This window comes from Miniopterus schreibersii (assembly GCF_964146895.1).
Source record: "Miniopterus schreibersii genome assembly, chromosome: 4".
Lineage (NCBI taxonomy): Eukaryota > Metazoa > Chordata > Mammalia > Chiroptera > Miniopteridae > Miniopterus > Miniopterus schreibersii.
Genome location: NC_138105.1, coordinates 54,163,895 through 54,189,914, shown reverse-complemented (window position 1 = coordinate 54,189,914; position 26,020 = coordinate 54,163,895). Strand labels below are relative to the sequence as shown.

The 26,020-nt window shown below is 39.7% G+C and overlaps 1 protein-coding gene across 1 annotated transcript in view; it reads left to right on the top strand.

Annotated features, from left to right (window-relative positions):
* The first annotated feature begins 450 nt into the window (after positions 1-450).
* GUCY1B1 (guanylate cyclase 1 soluble subunit beta 1) overlaps positions 451-26,020 on the top strand; it is a 38,685-nt gene continuing 13,115 nt past the window's right edge. The window contains exons 1-5 of the mRNA XM_081136430.1: positions 451-881; positions 1,484-1,557; positions 15,518-15,618; positions 17,076-17,194; positions 24,971-25,168. Of these exons, the coding sequence (XP_080992556.1) occupies positions 879-881; positions 1,484-1,557; positions 15,518-15,618; positions 17,076-17,194; positions 24,971-25,168 (495 nt within the window). The 5' untranslated portion in view covers positions 451-878. The remainder of the gene's footprint in view (positions 882-1,483; positions 1,558-15,517; positions 15,619-17,075; positions 17,195-24,970; positions 25,169-26,020) is intronic.

Genomic DNA, 26,020 nt, shown 5'->3' with positions numbered 1-26,020 from the left:
TACTTCTGAAAAACAACAGAGACCAAATTCTGGGCAGTCAAAAACTTGGGTTCCTGGTTCCTGGCGGTGACGTGGATCAGGCCCCCCTGCGGGATCCAGCACAGATCATCAGTGGATCTTGCAAGCAGGTTTAGTAACGGGCAGAGGGCCCGACACCACGCTCACAGGCTGTATGCTGAACATGTCAGCTGGTGCGCTCAGCCTGGTCTCGCTGACCGAAAGGAAAACGTGTGAAGCCCAGTATGACCGGCTTTCAGTTTACCACAAACTGTTGTTCTGTTTGTCTCCCATGTACTTATTTCTGTACCAGTTTCCTCTGCGGTTCCAAGCCACAAGGGAAATATTCATCTGCAAGATGACACTGAGCAAGACGGATTCTGACCTTGGGGGGAGTTTCCTTTTAAGGCTCGTATGTTGCAAAATAAACACGCACAGCCCTACTCAGTTTTCGCTACCTCTGAGGGTAGATCTTCGGTAAGAGTATGCTTGGCGGGACTACAACAGCTGCCTTCTCCGTGCTCCCCAATTCACGCAAGGAACGGAACTGGGGCTCCGCCGCCGCCACCGTCCCGGCCTCGAATGGAAGCCCCGTCACCGGGGCGGGGCGCGAGCCTGGGAGCGCAGCGCGGTGACAGCCTCCGAATTCCCACCTCGCCGCTGATTGGTGCAAAACCAGGAGGCGGCGGCCAGCCCCCCGCGCCTGGGCTCGCCATTGGCTGGGGCGCGGTGACCATCAAGGCGGCCCGGCCGGCCGCGCTCCCGCAGCTCCAGGCTGCCGCCGCGGTCCTGTTGCGCCGTCGCCGCCGCGGCCGCCGCCCGGGTCCCCTCGGCCGCTCCTCGCCGCGCGGGCGGCCTCCCCAGCGCGGGGCGCGCGCAGCATGGTGAGTGCGCTCGGCCGCGTCGGGCGGACTCCTCACCGCGCGGCCCCGCGGGCGTGGCTGCCCCAGGGCCCGGGTAGCGCGGCGCCGGCCGCGGGAGCAGCCTCGCCGTTCGCCGGCGCCCGTGGGAACGCCGGGGCCGCGGCGGGGGCGGCGGGGGCCTTTGCCTCCAAGGGGGGCCGCGGTGCTGCGGCGCGCCGCGCCGTCCGGAGCTCGGGGAGGGGGCGTGCGGCCGAGGCGCGGGGCTTCCCGGCTCCAGGCGGGCCCCGCGGGTGCGGGCGGCTGAGCGCCCCGGTGTGGGAGGTGCAGGCTTCGGGTCCCCCGTGCCGCGCTCTCCTGCCGCCGGCCGGCCTCCGAGCTGGGACAGGTGCGCGGGGGTAGGAAGGAGGCGTGGGGGTGGGGTGGACCGCGATGGAGAGGGTCTGCGCTCTCGCGGTGGGGTGCGCTGCGCTCCTGCGATGCCCCACTTTAGCAGCGAGGACCCCGAATAGCCTGGGCGCGGAGGGCGGGGTTCAGGGGCAAAGCAGCGCGGGGGCGGCCTGGCCCTCGGGCCCCTTCCCGCGTGCAGCCGGTCCCTGACGCTCCGGTTTCCCTCTGTCCCGCAGTACGGGTTTGTGAACCACGCGCTGGAGCTGCTGGTCATCCGCAATTACGGCCCGGAGGTGTGGGAGGACATCAAGTAAGTGACGGGCGCCTCGAGCTCGGGCCGGGCGCTGGCGCCGCGCGTCCGGGGTCCCCAGGCGGCCCCTGCGCTGGACCTGGCCCCTCGGTGCGTCCTCGGCTCCCCGCTCGGGTCGCGGGGCGCGCATCTCAGGGGCGCCTCCGCCCGGCGCTCAGGGCGGCGGCTGCGCTCCCACGCTCCCGGGCCGGGCGCGCGGAGGAGGGGCGGCCCGGGCGGGGCGAGGCCGCGAGGGCGAGAGCCGGGGAAGGAGCCCGGCCACCGCGGCCTCGCGACCCGGCGAGCGTGGGAACGCGCTGCCCGCGCCGCGGCTCCCACGCGAAGAAGGGCCCCGGGGACCGCAGAGGCCTCCGCCACAGTCAAGTTCCCAGAGGCCTTGGGAACAAACGGAAGGGCCTGGCACATGCTGTCGATTCTGAAATAAAGTGAGATTGGAATGCTTGCTCTTTCATTTCCCCCAAATCCTACCCCAGGGTGAAGGCTGTCAGCCGGAGGCGGGCTTCCTAGTGTCAGCCTGGAACCGTGAGCCCAGGGCCCTGATGTGATGGAAATACCACGGGCACCTGGGAGTTTAAATCTGTTGAAATGATGGGTCATCTCTGTGGCCACAGTGAGCATTTCCATGTAACAGAGGCCTTTCCCTTTCCCCTTTCTCATTCTGGTGAAATATGCGTTTAACTTCTGCATAGGCGACCACAAGCAACTGGCTGCACCAAAACCATATTTATGGATTTTCAAACTGGAACAGCCGTCTAGCTGTCACAGTACCTGGAGGCGGAGGGCGTGGTTACCTAGTGGGCAGAGGGGAACACATTGTAATGATATACTTTTATTTCCTGTCCTCCCTGATTACATTTTATTATATCAAGTAGGTGATGTTATTTTTTTTCCCTAAATACATAACAATTATTAGCAATCAGGCTTATTGTACAGTTACCTGATAGGTATTTTTTTATATGTTTCCGTGGAAATGACCAGGGTTAAATATTAAACACTAAAATGCCACTTTTCCTTCCCTTGGGTCTGTATCAATCAGCATCTTTCACGATCCATAAGCCTTATTTATGTTACCCACAGGGCACATCTACATATTATAAAGGGAAGTGGAGATTTGGCAGTTAGGCAGTTAAATCAAATGAGAATCTTGGCACTAAAGCTTACTTTTGAGATTTGGATTCTGTGAACCTTATTAATGCCTTCATAATTTTTATTTTGCTTGGAGGACAGTTATATAGAAGGCAGACATCAAGAGCAAGATTTTAAACAGTGTAACAAGTTTAGGATTATTTTTAGGCCATTTTCTTTCACATGATGTTTACTCATCTGTATATCCTTCACATGATGTTTACTCATCTGTAACCAAGAAATTCCCAAGTTTTCTGGGGGATATGGTATGACAATGAATATATTTAGAATTTTGAGAGCACAATGAAATATAGCTATATGGTTAAATTAGTCATTATGCATTTTAACCGGATTAAGAATGTATATCCTATCCATTATTAATTTAGATCATTAAATACAAAGATGAAAAATTATATATCATAGAGAAGTGTATCAGAAATTTTTTAAAAAATTAAATAATCAAGTGATTTGCTTGTATTGGCCATGTTTTCCCCAGAGAAGGGCAAAATATATAAAAATATACAAATTACACTGATGTGAGAACTTAACTCTGCCAAATCACACTAAGAATATTGTTACATTCTACTTTGAAAAACAAATTATTAATTTTAAATTAAACATCAATATTTTTAATGCACTAATGTATCTTTACATAGCTTTGAACAGTGTTCTTAATCTGTTCAAATGCTAACAATTTAAATCATTCAAATATTTTTTTCTGGTAAAATGAAACAAATCACATGGGTGTTTTGTTTGTTTTGTGTCTTAAAGAAAATTATCTCAAGGATTATGTGCCCCTGAAAGGGAAATACTATTAGTTAAACTAGCGTTTGCAATCCAGATATTTATTTTGATTTTTTCCCCCCCTGAACATCCTTGCTGGTGGAGCCCATCTTGTCTTGGGTACAGTTTAGTATCTGGACTAGAGAACACAGTTCAGCTTCCTGTATTGAGGGGATTAAAGCAGGTCATTGGTTTTCGACCCAGTTAGTACCCCTGAGGGATTATTACTAAGAGCTCCCTGGAAGGAAGTTTATCCAAACAGATTCTCAATGCCTGGGGGCAGGTGAGGAGAAGCTGGAGGAGTTTAATTTTAAAATGCTCCTTGGGACATTTTGATCCTTCCTCCCAACCGCACCCTTCGCTCTCGGGAGAATCACTGTAGTCAGTGGCCCCAAGATATTTTTAGTTTTAACTTTTTATGAAAAACTGAATAGATGAAAAAAATTATTTTGTCACAGTAAGTACCAAATTCCTCTATCTTCATTTTTGGTCTGTGAGGAACTATCTAAATGGATGTTTATAAAATTTCCATAATACTTTTTTGATTTAGTAAGAAATGGCCATCCATCCTTCATGAGAAAGGATGCCACACATTTAATGACAAATAAAATCCTAAGTAACAGATTCCAGACAGAAAGTTCTAAGTGGATAAGAGCCAGAAATGCTTCATTGTAAACTCAGAATCTCCTTACACTCCCAACAATGTAACCATTTCCCAAGAGCTTTAAATTCCTCTTTTTAAGAAGAATGATCTCGATGGAGGGTAGGTAGTAAAAGGTCAGATAGTAAATATTTGAGGTGCTGCAGACCAAGAGTCAATATTGAGGGTATTATGTAGGTGTCTATATAACTATTAAAATATACCCATTTAAAAGTGTAAAAGTGTAAAAACCATTCTTTGCTTCTGGACCAGACAAAAACAGGTAGTGGGCTGAATTTGACCAACTGGCTGTAGTTTGCCCACCTCTGATCTAGACCATAAATGCATGTTAAAAAGCAAAAGAGACCTCTGACTCTACTTCAAACCTTTTGTTGGTTTCCTTTCAGTTTTCAGATTGTCCTTTGTAGAAGCCATGGTTGCTAAGAAATGAGAAAAACCAATCATTATTTCAGAAAAAACAACAACCCATGAAGTCAAGAGAGACATATTAGAAAATTACCTAAATACTTGGTTTAATCATTTCTGTTAGCCTTTCATCAACCCTGGCAAAACTAATCATTGGATCAAATCACTGGATTTGATTTTAGATTTTTTAACTTCACTGGAACATAAAGATGGGTTCAAATAAGAAAAAAAAAATCTAAGATGGTTAAAAGCCCATTGAAAACAAACAAAACACTTTTGAAAAAACCATTTTGCCCAGGGTTGAGCAGACCAAGGAACAAATACTGACTTGAAACACCTAAGGGCCATACAGTGTATTGATTAGCCCTTCTCTCTTTTACTAGAAGATCTGAGCGAAACATTGGGATCAAAATTTTGGTATGAAAATGATATAATGACACTGCTAGTTGATAGATACTGGAGTGATCTTTTCTCTAGAAGGCTGTTAATCATCTCCCTTGTATAAAGAATACATACGTGTTTACTGTGGTTTTATCTGATTTACCTAGAGTAAGGCAGGTATTCATTGATTTATCCATTGGTTCATTCTTTCATTGATTCTTTCATTCTCTAGTTAATCTTATTTTTAATGAGCATAGTCTGTGTTTTAGACACTGAGCCTAGAAAAGTGAATGACATACTCCTTGCCTTCAAATGAAGTCTAGGAACATTAGGATATTTATAATATTATTTCTTGACTTTTCTCCCTGTAACTCAAACATGGAAACATTTGACTGTTGGATAGCATATACTGATCTTCTGGTTTTGACATCAATGCCTCTACTTGAATTTGCTTCTTACAAATGAATTGTTATGGTTCATAGAAGCAAATACTCCACTAATAAGCTAATTATGGGACTTTCCAAGTTGTCTAAGCTTTCCAAGCCTCAACTGTATAAGGAGTAATTAATACCTACTTTATAATGTAATAGGTTTAATAGTACTTAACACAGTTCTTGAAAAATAACATTCATAAGTGGTAGCTATTATTTTTTGTTTTACTCTAGAACCAAAGTGTTTCAACTTTTCCCTTCCCCAGCTCACCTGAAAGAGATGAAGCCCTCCTTTAAATAACAGCACCCACCCCGTTGAAGTCTACTATGTACTACACCAATCTAAATGTCCCTTCATCACTCTAGGATAAGTAGCAACTTCATTGTCATTTTCACTCTTTTTTTTCATTTATTCATTCCATGATGCTGGTACCAGTTTTCTGTTTTTTTAATCCGAAGTGCCTCATAGATGCTCTTCTTTCATTCTCGCTCTTAGCACTCTCCCCTCCACTGCTCTTACAACCCCGTAGCGAGGTTCTTCATGTCTGACTCGCCCCACTCCTCTTCATTCTTCAGGTTATGGGAGGAAGGCTGCTTTCATGATGCTGGTTTTCTGCTCAAGTCCTACTTTGAAATCAATCTTACATTATATTCTTTGAGATCCCCCTCCCTCAACCCCTATTTGTTGTTTGAAAGCGCAGCATATGTTCTTAGTATTCATTTTATCAAAACAAATTAAAGCAAACAAAATAGTGTATCATGTTTTAATCAGATTTTCATATTCATAGGCTATATAATTAAATTTCTGTACCTTTCTGTACCATTGCACAAGTAGGTTTTACTATATTTATGGTACTTTATATAATAAATGCTGTTTAATGCTTCTAAAGTTATTTTCTCTGTCATTTCAGTTGAGTGCTACAATACCCATTTGAAAGAGGAAGGGCTTTTCTAGTTCAGTTCCCCACCTCTCAGCTTTATTGAGATATAACTGACATATAACATTGTGTACCTTTAAGATGTACAGTGGGTTGATTTGATACATTTATAAATTGTGAAGTGACTACCACCATAGCATTACCTACCACTTCCATCACATCACATAGGTACCATTTCCTTTGCGTGGTGAGAACATTTAAGATCTACTCTCTTAGCAGTATTCAAGCATATGATACAGTATTGTTGGGTATAATCAACTTGTTAATCTTGTAACTGGTTGTCTGTACCCTTTGAGCAATAGCTGCTGGTTTCTCTCACTCCCTGGTCACCTCCCCTCTACTCTGTTTCTCTGAGTTTGTTCTTATTAGATTCCACATACAAGTGAGCTCAGTGCTTTTTTAGTTTACTTTATTCTATTTTATTTTTTAAATGATAAAGTCAGATTTATCATTAAAATCAATATTTCAATCCAGCTCTTTTGGTTCCAGTTTCTACTCCTTTTAAGACAGAAATAGGAGCTAATGTAGAATACATACAAAAATGAAACCATATTAATTTCCATACCCAGAAACTTCCTCAATATAAACAAACAAATTAATATTCAGAGTTTTAAAAACAAGTAAGCTGGATAATTGTTAGGATCAAGACCTTTTTCTGTAGAAAGATCGGCCAGTTAGCCTGAAAAGTTGAGGAAGGCACATTAGTTGATAAGCTCACTAACACTTGAAGTTATCCTTGTAGGTAGAAGTAGATAAGCTGACTGTAAACCCTTCCCATACTGCCAGCGAGCTCTGGCCAAGGGCTCTCTCAGAGCCTGAACTGTGTCTGGTGAGCAGCAGGGAGCCCAGGTGTGACAAGCCAGGCCATTTGTCTCATCTCAGGGTTTTACAAAATCAACCTGGGTCTGTGTTTTCCTAACATTCTGCAGTTTTTGAGAATTAAAAATATCATAGAAGCATTTTATTGGGTGGGTCAAGAAGAAGTATTGCATCAGAGGATAAATCAGAAAATTTGTGTTCTCCTTCTTAACATACCCAGACCTGGCTATGGCCAACATTAACTAGATGTCGGTGCTGTTCTCAAGGAACTGCGTCCTGTCCTTTCAGCTCTTTAGATAGCAAATGTTTCTCTTCATTGTGTTGGAAAGTGATAGTTCTGGATGGATACTCTGCAGACATCAACAGGAAAACACACTTAAAGAAATCTGTATAGCTGGCCCAGTTCAGAGGCTGACAACTCAGAAGTCGTGAGTACTTGCAGCTTTCCCATTTGCTGCTTTGCAACTTCGTTCATTAAAAAGGAAACAGTGGTGGTGGGGGGGAAACAGTGTCTTTGTTTATGTCTAGCAAAATGGAGTGTTTTTTTCTGTATCAAATGATACTGAGGTTAAAGAAGTTTCTACCCCAGGTGAAGGTGAACACTCTGAAGTATTTTTTGTACCTCCTTGGTACTGTGGCTTTGCTTTCATTGCATATCCTGATGCCTTTCATTATTGAATCATGAAATATTAAATTGTTGCTTTATTGAAATTCTTTGTGGTCAATCTTCACATCACTCAGACATGCAGGCCTTTCAGTCTTCATGTCCCAGTCGCTCTCAGCCCTCCAGCCTCCTGGTCCAGGTCTCTGTTCTGCAGCACACCGAGCTTTTGCATGTGTTAGGGTAGCAATAGCCTGTGCTTAGAAGGGTCTGTATTGAGATGGCAAAACAAATGTTATTTCTTAAGGGAAGCCTTCTCTCACCTCCAAAACTGTATGTTTGTTTTACTGTACAGGCCACAGTTTATAATTTTGTATTTCTACTATTTGATTAATGTCTCTTTTGTCTCACTACACTCTAACCTCTATGTAACTACTGTAACTATTGCCTAGGGCAGCAATTTTCAACCCTTTTCATCTCAGGGCACACATAAACTAATTACTGAAATATAATATATTTTTTGTCTATCTGATAAAAAATAGGTATAATTTTGATTCATTCACACTGGATGGCTATTGTGTTGGCTGTTGTTATTTTTTTATTGACGGTCTAGGGGAAAAGAGGTCAGTGCCCCTGACTAAATAGTCAGGAATTGCTTGTTTTAAAAATTCTTATGGCACACAGGTTTGAATTCATGTATGTATGAATTACAAAAGGTGTATATGAATTATCTTTCACATTTTAATTTCTAGAGAATAGAGCACATGTATATTTATCACAGATATGTGTGTGTGTGTGTGTGTGTGTATTTATAACCAGGGTTTATTATGTCAGAATAATGACATCTTCAACTACTATTTAATTATATAAGGTCTTTTTTGAAATGTGCACACTTTTTTATATCAGCAAAGGTAGATGCTGTTGCAATAAATTATAGCATTTCCTTTTGGAAGGTTGGAGTTCATACCTGGCTATAATGAAAGGATTAAGAACACTGCTGTTGTATTACCAATATCGTGTACCAAAAGCCAGTTATTGGATTGAATTCAGGACAAGACTGAATCCTTTAGCAAGTATCTAAAGGCAGGTATATGTGGTGCTGTTTAAAGCCGGTGTTATAGACTGTAGATAAATTTTGAAAACATGTGCATAAACATTTCCAATGGGTCCTTTTCAGTAGCTTCATCAGACAAATGAATTTGCTTAGACTCTTGTGTGTGCATTTCGTTAACTCACCTTGTGAGTACATCAGGTCACAGCTCTTCTAAAAAGAAAGAAATTACTCAGAATTTCTGAGGCTCTCATTCCCTCTAGCAGATGTGCTGGTTGGTGAATAAAAGTACCGTTAAAAACATGACAACCAAAATAACCCGCACAAGTTCTTGAAAAGTTCAGGGAAAACAAAAGCAAAAATGAGTGGTACTAACGTACATAGTTGTTGTCCATCTCCATGCTAAATTGGTTGCTTTTGGAAAGGAGAAGGTCATAGGTCCTTCTGTTTGGGAAGAAAGCACATGATATGACCATTACAAGCCTATCTGTGTCCAGATCCCTGTTCTGATGATTAATAGCTGAGTAGTTTGAGGCATGGTTTTAAAGTACTGAAGCCTCAGTCCCCTTATTTATAAAATGAGAATAATAGAATTGTTTTTATGAAACTCTCACATGGTAAACTGAATACAGAAAACAATGCAACTGTATATCAAGAGTGATGTTACTTTGCCAAAATCTATGTCACTCCTGAGAGTATTTACTGTTACTGTTGACAGTCCTTGGATGAGTGAACATATTGAATTGAAAGGCCTGACCTTTACCAACAGAAAGAGAGTCCAGGCAGGAAGCCATCGCTGCACGTACAGGGCCTTCTCGGTGGCAGCTGTCTCCAACCAGTCGGTCCTCCAGGGATTCAGACTCACTGGGAATCACTGGATTGGGTTATTGAAAATTGAGAGGGCATTAATGCTTCATACCCACTCAAGCAAAAAGTCAATATACATTTTTAATTTTTAAGATGTTATATATAATTATCGTCTATGTTTTAGAGTGGGAGATTTTAATTTTAATAATGGTTGGACACAAGCCAACATTCCTGATGTCCTTACAGCTCACCACAATGGACCATGCCAGGATTTATTGACAAAACGACACTTACGTAGTATCTGTTGTACAGCGTGTGCTGTGATGATGGCTATTAAAGGATTAAGACCCCTTTGAACTGTCATTGGGCAAGTTGATTGATGTATGTTGACCTTTTCTGCCCCAGACCACACCTTGTTTTTGAACTCCTTTTCAAGATGCCTGAATTCAGGCTCTCCCACTTCAGAATACTCATTTTTTCCCATACCTCCAAGGGAAACTTCTTTACCTAAAAGCCAGCAATCTTTATAGGATACTAAACTTATTTGAAAAGTGTATAACAAAGGAGCTCAGGTTCAGAATACTAATTCAGTTTTTGTACATTTACATTTTTACTTAAGGACTGTCCCCTTAAGTATAGAGTTGTTAGAAATGTTGCCTGGATACTTCTGACATTGTACACCTTGTTTTTTTTAAAAAACAAATAACGGAACAATTTCTAAGTTTGAAAACAAAGTATGGACTTTTGACAGTAATGTTTGATTGTTTGATTTTTAGGAGGGACTTTGGAAACACATGGGGAAATATTTTTAATGAATTCTTTCACTTATTTTAAAACATGCACACATTTATTGAATTCATGCTCTACTCCAGGCACTTGGGTTAGGCACCAGTAATTCAAAAACCCAAAACCAAAAATCAAAACCACAAAACACCACCATGATATATATACCTACTACCCTTTGGGGGAAGGGTAATTAGTGTAAATAAATGATCAATTTAAATTCTTAACAAATAACCCTCTCTAAAAGTAAGTAGGAAATGAATTGTTACTTGAAAAACATTTCATTTACACATACTCAATTTTTAAACACTTATTGTAGCTACAAATACATAGAATGTGATTACTTGTCATTTTTCCCCAGGTGAGAGTTGTCTTCAATGACCATGAGGCCTGGAATTCTTTTGTTCATAACTTCATTTGCACTGTAAATTATCCTGCTCAGGTTAATGCATTAAAAACATTCTCACTAAACTATTTATTGTGTCTCCAATTAGCTTTTCCCCTGAAAAGGGAAAAAGATGAAGAATGGGCTACAGAAAGAAGGGAAATGGGTTCAGAAAGATTAGGTCATAGCGACAAATTTTGCCTCCTGAAGTCTTTGCTCTGATGTTAACTTCTCCAGGAAGCCTCCGTGTTTACATGTAGCATTGCATCCTGCCCCTTGCTCCTAGATGCCTGCTCTCATCCCTCTATCCTGATCTACTTTCTTTTGTAGCATTTATCACCTCATAATAGGTTATAAAATTTGAGCATATATTATGTTTATTGCTTATTTCTCCCAGCTAAAATGTAAGCTCTGTGAGGACAGGAAAATTTATTTTTGTTTATTGGTATGTTAAAAGTGCTTAGAAAATTGCTTGGGACATAATAGGTGCTCAAATATTTGTGGCAACACTCCTTTCCCTGAGGTGTGTGTGTCTGAGGGGGGAAGGGGAGGAAAGAATAAAGAGTCAACCAAAGCTCCCAAAGATTTTTACGATAAATTTAAACAAGGAACCCTAAATATTTTGAATAATTCATTGGAATTCAGTGTGAAATTTTTAATGGAAATGATTACTGTCTTTCATGTCCTACTGTTTAATTTATATTTCAGCCTCCTTCCAGGGAGCATGCTGGGCTGATCTGCTCAGGAAGTAAAGCTTCAAAGATAAGGGAGCTTATTTTATTAAAACGAAAGGTAGGAAAAAAGGGTGCATTGACTCATGGTGAGGGGAATTCTAGGGAAGTGGCCATTCCTCTGTTTTATTTAGAGGAATGTATTCTGTTTGTGCTTCATTCACTTAATGGTTGTTACGGATTGGCACTGCAGAGAAACTGAGGTTGTTACAGGAATTTATGTCATTTGATTTATCCCAACAGGAAGGAACAGAATCAGGTACAGTGAGAGCACAAACTGATTTGTACTTTATTATAGATTTAATTAAAATCAATTTATATTTTATTAGAATGCCTTAAATCAGAAGCTTCAAAATTCCAATCTGTAGATCAGTGCTTTTTCATAATAAAATATTACTGACAACAAGAGAGATATTAGGCTATCCATATACTTCAAATCAGCAACTCGGTTTCCAGGCATTTATTCTGTTTTTACAGAGAAATACAGATTACTAGCTGCAAAATATTCCTCACAACATTGTACTTGTGAAAGATAAAAGCAATCTAAATACTAAAACTTTAATATGTCTATAGAATGCAATTATATGCAGTCAAGGTATAGAAGTGTTTTTAATAACATGAAAAGATGCCCATCAAATAGTAAGTCAAAAAAGGGGGTTTGAAAGCAGTATCATGTGGTGGGTATTATTTATAGAAGTATATTCAAACATGAGCAACTTGAATATAATATGAACGGTGATAATCTCAGGATAGTAGAGGACTTTTTATTTTTTAATTTTTAAATATGTCTTTTATTGATTTTAGAGAGAAAGAAGAAGGGAGAGAGAGAAATATCAAGGAGAGAGAACCACCCATCGTCTGCGTTCTGCAGGCCACCGACCGGGGTTCTAGCCCACAACCTGCACTTGTGCCCTGACTGGGAATCGAACCAGCGACTTCTGAGTTCATGGGAGGGTGCTCAACAACTGAGCCCCACGGTCCAGGGTTGGAGGATTTTTAAAAAGTCCCCCCCCCCTTTTTTTTTTATACAAACAGACCCTGACTTACCGTGGTCTGACTTAAGATTTTTTTGACTTTGCAATGGTAGGAAAGCGATATACATTCAGTAGCAACCATTTTTCAAATTTGGAATTTTGATGCTTTCCCAGGCTAGTGATGCGCAGGGCGAGGCTCTCTTATGGGCCTGGGCAGTGGCACCCGGCCCAGCCAGCCGGGAGAGGGGACGGTGAACAGCTGACGCTCTACACTGTACGAGTTGTCAGCATTTTTCAGATACTGAGCCCGTAAATTAAATGATATTCAACGCTTTATTATAAAATGGGCTTTCAGTTAGATGATTTTGTCCAACTGTAGGCTAATGGAAGTGTCCTGAACACATTTAACGTAGGCTAGTTAAGGTGTATTAAATGCATTTTCAACTTACAATATTTTGACTTATATTTTCAACTTATGCCAAGTTTATTGAGACATTTATTGGGACAAAACCCTATCGTAAGTCAAGGAGCATCTGCATTCTATATATTTTTTATACAAATAGAAATTAGAATGCTTAAGGTGTATAATAACATTTATCAAACGATAAGTCAGTGAGTCAGTGTTTGTAGACTATAGCTCATAATTTGGAGATATTTCACTGACTTTGAGTATTAAAAAGATGAGGTTTCGAAGATGTTTCTTTCATTTAACAGCTGTGTATGTTCAGCAAACAGGGAAGAATTTCACATCTTATAAATAGCTCTTTAAGTGTTTCAATATGTAGACATGGGAAGTACTATGGTCGTTAGAAATACATATAATTTTTCAACCACTTAGAACATACTTTTGCACACTTTATCCCTTTACACTTGTGGAAGGTGGGCTATATTATTGCTCCCATTTTAGAAAACAGAGGTTTTAGTGCTCAGGTGCTTTATGTGATTTGTCCAACTTCATTTGGATAGTGGGGTCTGAAATTGAAATTTCCATGCCTACCAAATCATGCTCTCTTTTTTTCACATTCACTTTCATGCATAACTGTGGGCACATATATAGTATGCTCTGAAGGACACAGGGCTTTTAAGGACTCTCTCCATCCCACCTGGACCTAAGACATGCCACGATCTGGACCTGTCCCCTTGAGCACACGCTGGTTTCACAGCCACGAGCAGCTGCTGTGATGGCATGGCTTCCGAGGGAGAGAAAGCGGTTGTCACTCCAAGTGGCCGGCCTTGGCAGTATTTAAAGGAGCTATTTCAAGCTACTGTTTTGAAAGTTTACCTAGTAATAGTGGCTAGTTTCTCTTGTATTCTCCTGGCAGTGTACAAGGACTTAGAAGAATTGGATTGGGAGTCAGAGATTGATATCTAAGCTCCAGGTATTTTTGTGAATTTAACATCGGAAAAGACGTCTGAGAATTTGTCATTTCTCTCCGACAGCTGGCAATATTTTGAACAATGGATTTCCCTTCCCCTTTGGATATGAGTTTGAGAAAAATTACTCAAATCCTATCAAAATGAATATATGTATACAATCATGACAACTGTTTAAAATTACTATAATGTCCTTTCATTGATACTGTGTATATTTTGAGCTACTGTATTTAATAAGCTAAGGATATGTTAGAAGATGTCAGTCCACTTGGCATTCGCACTTTAATGTCTTTAAAACACAGCCCTTATTCCCCTGTCCACCTCCAACAGCCTTTCCCAATTCAGCTCCTGGTGACAACATCTATCCAGATGCTCAGGCCAAAACCTCAGTGTCATCTTCATGTCCTGTCCTTCTCTCACACCCTGTATCCAGTCCATCTACAGACCATGTTGAGTTTGCCTTCAGAATACACCCAAATATGGACCACTTCCCACTCCCTCTACTGCTTCTGTCACCAGCATTTCTCTCCAGAGTGTTGGCAATAGTCCTCTAACCCGTCCGCTTGCTCTGTCCTAGACCCCTTGGTCCATTCTCAATGCAGCAGAAGGATGGATCCCTTTAGCCAGGTCAGCTAGTCTCAGTGCTTAGATGACAAGTGCTAGGACCCTCCACCTTTTTCAAGTCAATGCGAGTCATCCCGGTGTCCAACCTCATGTTACCTCTCTGATCCGTTCCCTTACGGCTGCTCTGCCCGCCTCTGTTCTAGCCTCAGTGGCCTCCTCTGTTCCTCCAGCTCCCCAGGCTGCTCCCATCCAGCCCTTTGCACATGCTCTTGCCTCGGCTCTGGGCCCACAACAGCCGTCCCAGGTGGCTCTTGACTCACTCGCAGGGCTCCTTCCAGACTTCCACTCAGTGAGGCTACTCAGCGAGGCTTCCAGCTATTGGACACGAGCTCCTTATCCCAGTGCCCCTCTTTATTTTTCTCCAAACAACTTACCATTACATATGTTACTTAGGAGTTTTATGCCCCTTCTGTCTCCTCTCCTGGAATACGTGTGTTCCGAGAGGTCAGGTATTTTTTATTTTATTTTACTAAACACATATTCCCAGTCCTAGAACAATGCCGGGCATGTATAGAGAGTAAACAAATATTTGCTTACTATTTATTAAACCAAAAGTTATTTCTTGATTGTACTTAATATCAGGTGTTGTATTGGGTGTTAAAGTACTAATATAAATGTTAGCCCTGCTAGTATGTACTTACCTAGATCCTTTTAATTTGGAGGTGGGGAATGTGAAATCATTTCCTCTTAATCCCTAGACTTTTAAGTATAGCACATTGATTTAAACACATTTGCCAAAAACAAATTCTGTTTCAGATATAAAACCTTTGTTTCAGGGGTGGGGAATGTTTTTTTCTGCCAAGAGCCGTTTGGGTATTTATAACATCATTCACTGACCATACAAAATTATCAGCTTAAAAATTAGCCTGCTGTATTTGGTCAAACATTTAATTAACTCACCCCTAATGTGGTGGCTGGAACTGCTTCTCTCTGGCGAGGCCTAAGCAGGGCCAGACCAAATGATTTCTAGGGTCATATAGGGCCCTCGGGCCCCATGTTCCCCATCCCTGGTTTATACGATCATTGTAACTATAGTATCCTTTTATTCCAGCTTTTTCCCATCTCTTTCTCTATTTTTGTTTTCCAGAAAAGAGGCGCAATTAGATGAAGAAGGACAGTTTCTTGTCAGAATAATATATGATGATTCGAAAACTTATGATTTGGTTGCTGCTGCAAGCAAAGTACTCAGTAAGTTGAATATGACTTTCCTTCTTTGGCCAAGTTACATATAGCAATCCAAAGGAATGATTGTCCAAGATCGCATTGTAGAGTGCTGTAGGTTGTGCATTGCACAACCCCGGCGACGAGGACATTTACGTATAAATGTTAGGCTTAGGTTGTCTGAGTCCCTATGTTTCCTTTTACAAACTCTTTAGAGAATAGAGGAACTCTCTGCACCTCCCCACAGAAAACCACGTGTTGGGGAAGAAAAACATTTATTCTTAATGTAATAAGTTAATAATGTAACAACATGATGTCCACGGCACTGCAATTACACAGGTGTAGTCTGCAGAAAATATTATTCCCAGGTCTCTGTTGTAGTAAGTTTTGTTAGCCGTTGGTCAAACAAACGGGAAACATCTCTATCAGGCAAAACTCATGCAAAGAAGGCGAAGTTAAAAAAAAAAGCTTGATGAAAAAAGTCTTTCTCAAAGTAGTGTCTCTTATTCTTAGAGTGCTTAATTTATAACTAGGCTACAGTTTGGATAGAATAGAAAGAAGCATTTTCGCTTTGTCAGATGTAACTAGAAGAGCAAATACTATCTACTGCAGAATACAAGAATTACAAGGAAAAAGGGTAAATTGTTAATAATAAGAAGAAATATATCCAATCTTGCAATCGAAATTGAAATGAATATGACATTTTTTTCATACAAATTTGTCAATTTTTTAAAAATATCTAGTGTAGTCAAGGATAGAGTTTAAAAAGAAATCATACACTTAAAAAAAAATGTTCAAACCTTTAGGAATTTTTCCTAGGGAAATTATTCAATTTATTTGCGTTAAGATTTATGTGTGCTTTCACTTCACAGTTACTTATAGTATCAAAACTTGGAAAAGCCTACATTTTGAATAAGGGGATTGATTAAATAAATTGTTGCATCTCTGTGTTGTTAAGAGAGAGAGTGATTAAAATTGATATTACAGGAAAAAATCTTAAAGTTTTAAGAAATAATAGTAATTGGATATAAATAGAAAAGCAGGATATTAGAGTACATACTATATGTAACCAACTTATTAATATATATATTTAGATAAAGAAAAATCATTTTGCCCCAAAATAATATCATGTGCATTCTGGATGATTTTCAAGATCTTCCTGTATTTTTCAGAAAAACAATTCTATTTCAAATATACATTTTAAAAATCTAAAAATTAATTAACTGGTTTGTCATGGAAGCTGAGAAACTGATTGCTTTGATACTAGGCTACAAATTTATACTATTAACATGGTAATATGTTGTCTTCTCAGATTTCATTTTATTGTCCTGGCCAGAAATTTTTCATGTGATATATATTCACTAAGCATGAAAATTGAGGACATTTAACACTTTTTTATTGTGTACTTATTTTTATTCTTCCCATAACAATAGTCTACCTATAACATGTTTTGTTTTTGTTATTATCTCAAACCTATAAAACAGATCTCAATGCTGGAGAAATCCTCCAAATGTTTGGGAAGATGTTTTTTGTCTTTTGTCAAGAATCCGGTTATGATACAATCTTGCGCGTCCTGGGATCTAATGTCAGAGAATTCCTACAGGTAAGCAGTTTGAGGTCTTGTTAAAAGTCTGATTTCTTGATTCTTAGACATAGATTCTAGGCACCCTTTGGTTCAGCCAGCTGGATGAGAGTATCTTGCTGCTGAAATGGAATCATAGTGACATTTTTTCCAATTCACATAAAATAATAGTTATTTAGAAGATCTTGAATACATTTTAGCATTTTTGCTTCATATTTTTCCTTTAACTTTTGGTTGCTATAAATATGCAAGTTGTAAATTAATGTTCTTTGAAAAACTCATCATGGCCTATTGTCTGTTCAACTGCCTTTTAAAAATAGTTTTATGTGCTAGTAGTTGTGGTTTTATGATTTATAACGTGGTTTGTGTGTGTGTGTGTGTGTGTGTGTGTGTGTGTGTGTAAAATATTCCTAATTTGTACAGCATAATTAAATAGTTGGTATCTACGACATTCTACCTGGAGCTTATTGCTCAAGAAAAAGCACCCTGGCTTTCAGGTGCTCTGCCACCAAGGCAAATTGTAGAACCATCACTCTGAGTTACATATTAATGACTCTACTACACAGAGGAAAATAACAGACCTTGCAAAGTCAGTATCAGGTGAAGGAACAGATAAATAATGGCACCAAATGCCTTTGTCTTATATTCTTGTTAAAATTACCTTACAAGTTTTTTCACTAGTGAAGTATACATTCGATGAAAGACTATTTTTGGATTGTCTGTCCTATTTTAAGCACAGGCCATTTGTGAGACCTTCTTCTTGATGTGTTAATGTTGAAAATTATGTGGTTGTTTGTAAGGGATATTTCCAAACTGACTGCTGAGAGCCAGGTCCTGCTGGAAAATGATGTCAGCGCAATAGTAGCTGAACCAGAGCCCAGTTTTGAGGGAATGTAAACGACTTCCAATCCAGCTGCATTATTGATTCAACAGCCAAAATAAGAACTTTGGTGTTTAATCAAAATGTCTGTTGTTTACACAGTGACATTTTTCTTATAAACTTAAAACAGCATTAAATCAAGATGGAAACTGGTTTGCAGTCCCCCGCCACGGATTTACCTAACTACTGGTGTCCAAAAAAGCTGCCACATCCAAATGGAGTGGCTGCCAGGAGATGCGTAAATTAAACTTGAACAGGCTGCTTTAAATGAATGATGTTAGATGGATTAAAGTGTGATATTTTAAAGTATTTTGAGACTTTGGATTTTCGAATACATGTTCCATTTTTTTTAATACTGTCACCTTATCAACAAAGTCTGAACTTGCATTTTCTCTGTCTTAATTGCATCTTTCTCTCAAGGGCCACATCTACATAGCAAACTAAGTGTTCAGATAGGTTTATAAATTGTTTTTGTTTTACTTGACTCCTGGTGACCACCTGCTAGGGTTATAGTGGTTCAGTGAGAGAGCAAGCAGCCTCTGGGTGTGTTTTTCTGGGTTCTAGAAGCTGCACTATTCCGATAGGATAGCCACTAGCCACCTGGGGCTGACCTTTGAGAGTTCTACCACTTTTCTTCATTTCTCCTACACTTGTGTGGGAGAGTTTACCATTATCTGGAGATTGGATGACTTCCCTCCCTCTCTCATGACTCCTCCAATCTCTTCTCCTTTCTATGACTCCAGTGATTTTTCTGAGATGCAAAATACAAATATATCTCATCATATATATATATATATATATTTTTTTTTGCCTAAACCCTTCAATGATTTCCCATTGCTCATTGGGAAATGTCAAAAATAGTTAAAATGATTGAAACTACTTATATTCCCTATTCATTCTGTCTGCCTTTTCCTCTCCCAAAGCCGAGCCAAAGAGAATTTTTTTTTATTTTAATCTTGCTCTCTTCATCCTCTGAGCTTTTGCATCTGCTCTCTCCTTTTTCTGGAACACTGTTCATGCTCCTTTTCACCTAGATAAATTCTGTTTATCCTGCTGGTCTAATTGCTTCTTCTGGAAAGACTTTTCTTCTCTCTTCAATCTCTACACTCCCCCAGCTTGGGTCACTGGCATGTCTCATGTTTTCATTGCACATTTGTTTTCCCAGCCATAGTTCTCACATTGTATTATCATTTCCTGTTTGTTGGGTTGGAATATAAACTTCATGAGATCATGTAAAGTCTCTTAATGATGATATCTCCACAAATGCAATCTGTTTATCTGGGAATGAATGAATATCTTTTTTTTATTTTTATTTTTAAATGAGGATTTGCTGTTTGTGTAAAAATAGGAAGCACATACGTCCATATCTCAAAATTAATGTTTTATTAAGAATAACAAAAACCCCTTTTGGGTGAAACTATATAACTTTATTTAGAGATGACTAAAAGTTTGAATGCAGAGAAATAGCCACATACTAGACTGATTTCCTTGAGTCAGAAGCTTTGAGTATTGGCTATATTTGATAAGATAATACATGGCCTTTGGGAATGGAACCCAAGTCAGTCCACAGCAGGGCTACCAACTCATTTTTAGTAGGGTTCGTTATTATAACATTATATATTCTTTACCTCCCCAGTGATTTTCCAGAGGTAAAATGAAATTAAAATGAGCATCGAAAGCTGCCAGGTTGACTATTGAAAAATAAATGAGCAATATGCAATCTTAGAGTCAGGATTTAAATTATGGGCCTGTTTATGTATGCATAGAAATCTCAGTTTGAATAATGTTACGAATACTCTATCATAGTTTGCTGGAAACACTGGCTCGTTCAGCGGGCAGTTTCCCCCATTCCCTCAATTCATATACGTGGGAGATCGTCGGCCAGTGCCTCAGTTCAGCCTGCAGTGGGATTTCCAATCATGACAACTCCAGGTTTTGGCCTCCAGAACACAACATTGTGCTTTGGCCAGCCCACCAGGAGCAATCTGGGGTTGATGACCCATCTAAAATCCTTAAATGTTTGTGTAAAGTGTTATTTTGGGAAATATGAGGATTTTCCTGAACAGCTGTGAAATTCTAATACTTCCCTAAATTATTTATAATATCTCTTAGGAAAAAAAAAAGCACCATTCATTTTATTTTTAACTTCTGAATTTCCAAAGGACCTGTTTTCAAAATGCCAATTTCTGTAACCTGCAATTTTAAAATTGACAAGTGAGGACTTTTAAAGGAAGATTTAGAATTGCAACACTGTTTTCTCTTTGAATAACTGGTATACATTTTCACAGTTTTACAAAATATCGACTGTCAAATATAGTATTATATAAGTGGAATTTTTTAAAAACATGAGTTTAAGAGCTATAGCATAAGTGAAATATTTTACACAGGTAATTCTATAACTATTGGCCTCTTTTCTTTAAAGTATTTCTCTTGAGAGGATGGTAATGATAACGTTGTGCAATTTAAACGTGCTACCATCTAAGTAATTTTAGTGACTGGTATAATTTCTTTGTAAATTGGGCCTTGCATTGTTTCTTTTAGAAAAAGATTTTCTGTGTCTTTTCAGTCGGAGGGGCTGTTTCTCAAGGAGCAGCTCCCAGGAGAAAAGGCAGGAAGAGTAGCATTAAAGTGTGAACTTCCTGGCTCTGATCTCTTGCCACTCACCCTGGCCTTGCTACTTACCATTCTGTGCGGTTGGGTTTTCCGCTTTATTTAGGTCTTGCTTGTTTAAATTCTTCATATGCAAATTCTACAATAACTTATTCCCTAAAAAACTTAAAATGTTTCTCAAATTACGTGACTCTCATAAATAAATGCTGGCGTTGGTCTCGTTTTTCAGAAGTGCGAGGAGCGAAAAGCAAGGAAATTGTTGTGCCCTATTCTTTCTTTTAAAAAAAAGGGAGGTTTACACGGACTGATTTTTAAGATTTCTTCCAGATCGAAACTTCAGTAATGTTCTCAAAAAGCACAGACATCTCCCTCTCTCCCATCCTCTCGGGAAAGGATCCTTAGAGATTGAAACATCTCTCTGTCTCAGAACTTTCAAGGAGAGGCCTTACTCCTCCTATTTACGTGGATTTGGGGGATTTTTAATTGAAAAAAATCCCTGGAAGCAGGAAAAAAGTAGTTCACGTCTAGAAATTTTGCCTCTGTAATTATGCATGAGCTCGTTTTTGCCATGCATATCACAAAGAAAATTTGCATTTATGTCGAAACATTCCAAGATCTTAAAAAATATAGAACTTCAGGGTGTTTCCGCAAAGGAATGGCAGATTCTCTTTTGTTTCCTAAATCTGTAGGGTGTGCTAAATGGAGAACTGCAGTGCAGTTCTCCAGGATGCCAGCCCTCGGTTTTCTTCTGCAAATGTAAGTGCTAGGTGACAAGCAGGACTCCTGAGAAAAAGTACATTCGTTTTGCTTGTGGAAAAACTAGGAAAATTATATCAGAACATTAAGAAATAGAATGAAAACCTCAGAGTAACGTTTCGGCATCTTGTGGCAAAATAGATAGTGGACCTGCTCCCTATGCCTGCCCTGTTTCTTAATTTCATAAAGCTGAGAAGCATGAAGGGAAAGCATATTTGAGGTTTCCTTGATTGACTCTGGAATCTGCTTGTGCTGGAATATATGTGTTTACTTTTTCCCTTATATTTAATGTGTATACTTCTTTGCAATGTGTGTACTTTTTCCTTTGTATGCCTGTGTTGATGGGCATATTTAGAAATAAAACAGAGTACTGGTTTTAATATGGAACTCTTGTGTTGTCCAGAATACTTTTCTGCAACCATATGGATGAATAGCTAGCTTTGTACAGAAGATATTATAAAATGCCATCAAGGATTTCTCTTGCTGTTTTGAGAATCCTTTTTGTGGCCTTTGAGGTGGCTGCTAATGATGATAGTCTACGAAGAAGGCACATTTCTAGCAATCGAAATGCACTCGAATAAGAAAAATTTAATTTTTAATCACGAATTCCATTTCTCCTATTAGACAGGCTATAGTAATCACGTTACTGTTGAAAGAGTAAAACCAAGTAAGGAAAGCTGTAACTTAAGAAATCCCAAGAGTGTTTTTATGTTAGATGCTATCTAAAGAAAATCAATATTACAGTAAGTGGTGTTAAAGCTTTCATGCTGCAGGAAAGCACTTTACTTGTCCATTTAATTAATAGTTAAATTCCATAAAACAGTGAGTCTCTGGAGAGTCTGTTACCACAAAGACTAAAGATGTATATTCTGACTTCAGATGTTTTGCTTTCCCATGTGCTTTGAAGTGATAAATTTAAGCAACATGTTATTAGCAACATTAATAGCTTTATTTAAATTAAAATGGCTCAGCATTTAGGGTGAAGTGTTTATCTTTTTTCATTTAAACTTTTTTAAATTGATTTTTTTAGAGAGGGAGAGAAACACTGACTGACTGTTCCACTTATTTATGCATTCATTGGATACTTCTTGTATGTGCTCAGACTGGAGGTTGAATCCACAACCTTGGTGTGTCTCGATGACGCTCTAACCTCCTGGATACCCCGCCAGGACTGAAGTGCCTGTCTCCTTGTGACTCATGACATAGCTGCATGTAGAAATGTGCTAGTATAATATGACGCAAGGTGAAAATAGATGAGTATGGAAGTGATATAGGCATGTTGACTCATGATAGAAATACCTTGTAGAGGAAAAATTGAAAAAATATTATTAAAATACATATTTCAAATTATTGGTTGACTCATTTATTTCCTTTAAAATGGACAACACAGTAGCTGGGCCTGACGACATTAGGTAATTACTTAAATGCAGCAACATTAGGTAATTACTTAAATGCAGCAAGAAGCTCAATTTTGACTTTGTGGGGAATGGAGATCAGTATAAAACTCTTTTGGTCATTTTTCTTTTCTCACCGGATTTTCTCTCATTACATCAGCAGGAGTGTCAGGGGTCTGGGAGGGTTGTGAAGATCAGCGTTCATGTCTTCCCTTCTCAGAAAAGAATTCCCCTGAGAAGAACTTGTCACGGGAAGAACCCTTCGTACTACTCAACCAAGTAAAATAGTTTGGGAACTCAAGCGGCTTATAGTTTATAAGCTTCCAGTACTTCGTGTCTGACATACTGGATTTCTTTTACGTGACAATAGCAGCCTCTACAGGCCATGGGGATGAATTGATGTTTTTGCTAAGAAAAGGACTGACCTGATTTTAACAGGTGTCGTTTTGGGGAAGAAAATAAAACGCACTATGCATAAAGGCATTTCAGAAAGAAACCAGATTCACTCAGTTGAGGAGACTATCAAAAGGTTTATTCGAATCAGAATGTCAACCTGTACTACCTAACTCAGGTCTCATCTTTCCTTTGAAATCTTTGGATCCCATTTTCCCAGTCTGAGCTGTTGGGTCCTTTATTGATGCCTCGAAAGCCACTCTGCACATTCTTCTGTGGAATAGACCGTGCACTGCTTTAAGTCGGGGTCCCTGTCATGCAGATTCGCATGCAATCCTGTACCCTGCCCCCAGCCTCCACCACGCGAGTGCACATGTAACACACATGGGATACACTGCAGCGAGAGTGAACGCTTGAGTGGAGGGGACAGAAAATCAAGCCATGGTTCCATCGGTGCCCTGGCGGAGAGTTTCTCAAATTCGGGCCCCCATGGACCTGCCTCATCTTCACTCCAGTTTTTTTCCTGGTATCTTACCAGATACTCCGGTTTCCCTAAACTGGCCTCTTTGTGACATTTGGAACAAGACCCACAGTTCGATTTTGGCTCATCTCTAGCACTTTCTTTTCAGGCGCATTCTTTTAGGCTCATGGCGTTCTGAAATAGTTTTGTTTTTCACATTCTCTTTAACAATAATCACCGGTTATTGGTAGATTACTAATTGCTTAGTGTATTCCTTTTTATTGCTATTGCAAGCGTTAAGTGCTTAAAATGACACACATTTGCTATCCTATAGTTTTGTAGGTTGGACATTTATAACAGGGTCTCACTGGACTGTAATCAAGGTGCCAGTAAGGCTGTTTCATTACGTAGGCTCTAGGGCATAATCGTTTCCTTGCTCACTCAGGTGTTGACAGAATTCAATTCCATGTGTAATAAGGCTGAGGACCCAGTTTCCTTGCTGGTCATCAGCTGGGGCAGCCCTAAGGTCCTGGAGGCCTCTCTCCATTCTTGCACATATGTCTCCTATATCTCAGAACCTGGAACCAAGTATCATTTCCTTCTCATGCCACTATCTCTTTGACTCTATATCATTGCAGTTTTCTCTCCCTATAACCAGGAAAGGGCCTTGGCTTTTAAGGACTCAGTCACTTATATAATTAGCTGGGTCCACCAGGGTCATCCAGGACAATCTTCCCAACTCAAGACCCATAACCTTAATCCCATCTGCAAAATCTATTTTGCTATGAGAGGTGATGGGGGCACCATTATTTTGATTACTGTACCTGGGGTGTGCTAAGTATTTTATATACATCATTTTAGTTATCTTCATTTTATCAGAAGAAATCAAGTCTTGGAAATATTGGGTAAATGGCTATGCTACCATGAAATGACAGTCATGCATATATAGCTGCCCCAAACCTATAAATATGTGTATCTTTGCTTTAGCCCATAACTGTGTTTCTTTTTTCTGCTTCAGGAATACTTTTTATATTCCACTTGTTTATTTATTCTTTCTTAAAATGTATTAACTATTAATAGCCACAGATGTTTGTCTTAATTACTCTAGTTGAGTTTCAAGTTGTCTGTGGTTCTTGCCTTACAGCTATCTGAGCGCAGCAAGGGAAGGATGTGCTGTGTGAATGTTTGTTGGACTGATCTGCTGACTAAGCTCAGATTGAACCTTGTGTCTCTGTCTCGCTTTCCAGAGGCCACTGCCATTGTGGCAGCATTATTTACGCATCACCATTTCTTCTTTATTGCAGAACCTGGATGCTCTGCATGACCACCTTGCTACTATCTACCCAGGGATGCGTGCGCCTTCCTTTAGGTGCACAGATGCAGAGAAGGGCAAAGGACTCATTCTGCACTACTACTCAGAGAGGGAAGGGCTTCAGGATATTGTCATTGGAATCATTAAAACGGTCGCTCAACAAATACATGGCACAGAAATCGACATGAAGGTAATGATCAGTAATGGAGACACCTCTAAACAGAGATGACAGTAGACTATTAAAAATGATTCTCAGTGAATTTACCTGTAATTACTGCAGCTGGTGGACCCCACCAGAGACATATATAAGCCATAGCACTGGCAATACCAGAAATCTATATTTGGCCTTGGAATGCAAGGATATACAGGAATACAAGCTATTTTTTTCCTTGTGGCAGCAGATTTTTTTTTTAATACATTGCTTAAGGCTCCATAAAATTTAGTGAGCACACACTAGCTGGAAAGCAGGAAAATATGTGACTGGCTAAGCTGTGTCCTTCAGAATATTAAAAAAAAACCAGATAACATGGACAGTCAAATTCTATAATGTAAAATAATTATATATATATTATATTATAATAATAATAATATAAAATTAGATATTATTTTACCATTGTTTCTTTGTGGATTTTTTTGTCCCTGAAATATCATTGGAATATCTCATTTTGCGAACCAAAAGTTGTTTTTGTTTTTTTTTAAATTACATTACTTGGTGAAAGAAGCCAGCCCTCATACTTTAAAAACGTGTTGCTATTGATAATAGACTGTTGGTTTTAAGTGATAATTTCAAGGTATTAATACAATAATTGTGGAATAAAGAGAACCATCACTTTTCTATATTTTAATCTAGATAGTCTCTCCCAGCCAGCTGCTTTTTGTGTGCTCATCATATTCAAGGCAAAGAGCCATGTTTCAGTGGCCCAAATTTGAGAAATGTTATTGGGGAGGGGGATAGCCTATTTCCGCCTTATTTTCTTTTTCATGTATCTTACCCAACTTGGTATTTTAATTTTATATACTTGCCAAATGATGGATAAAAAAT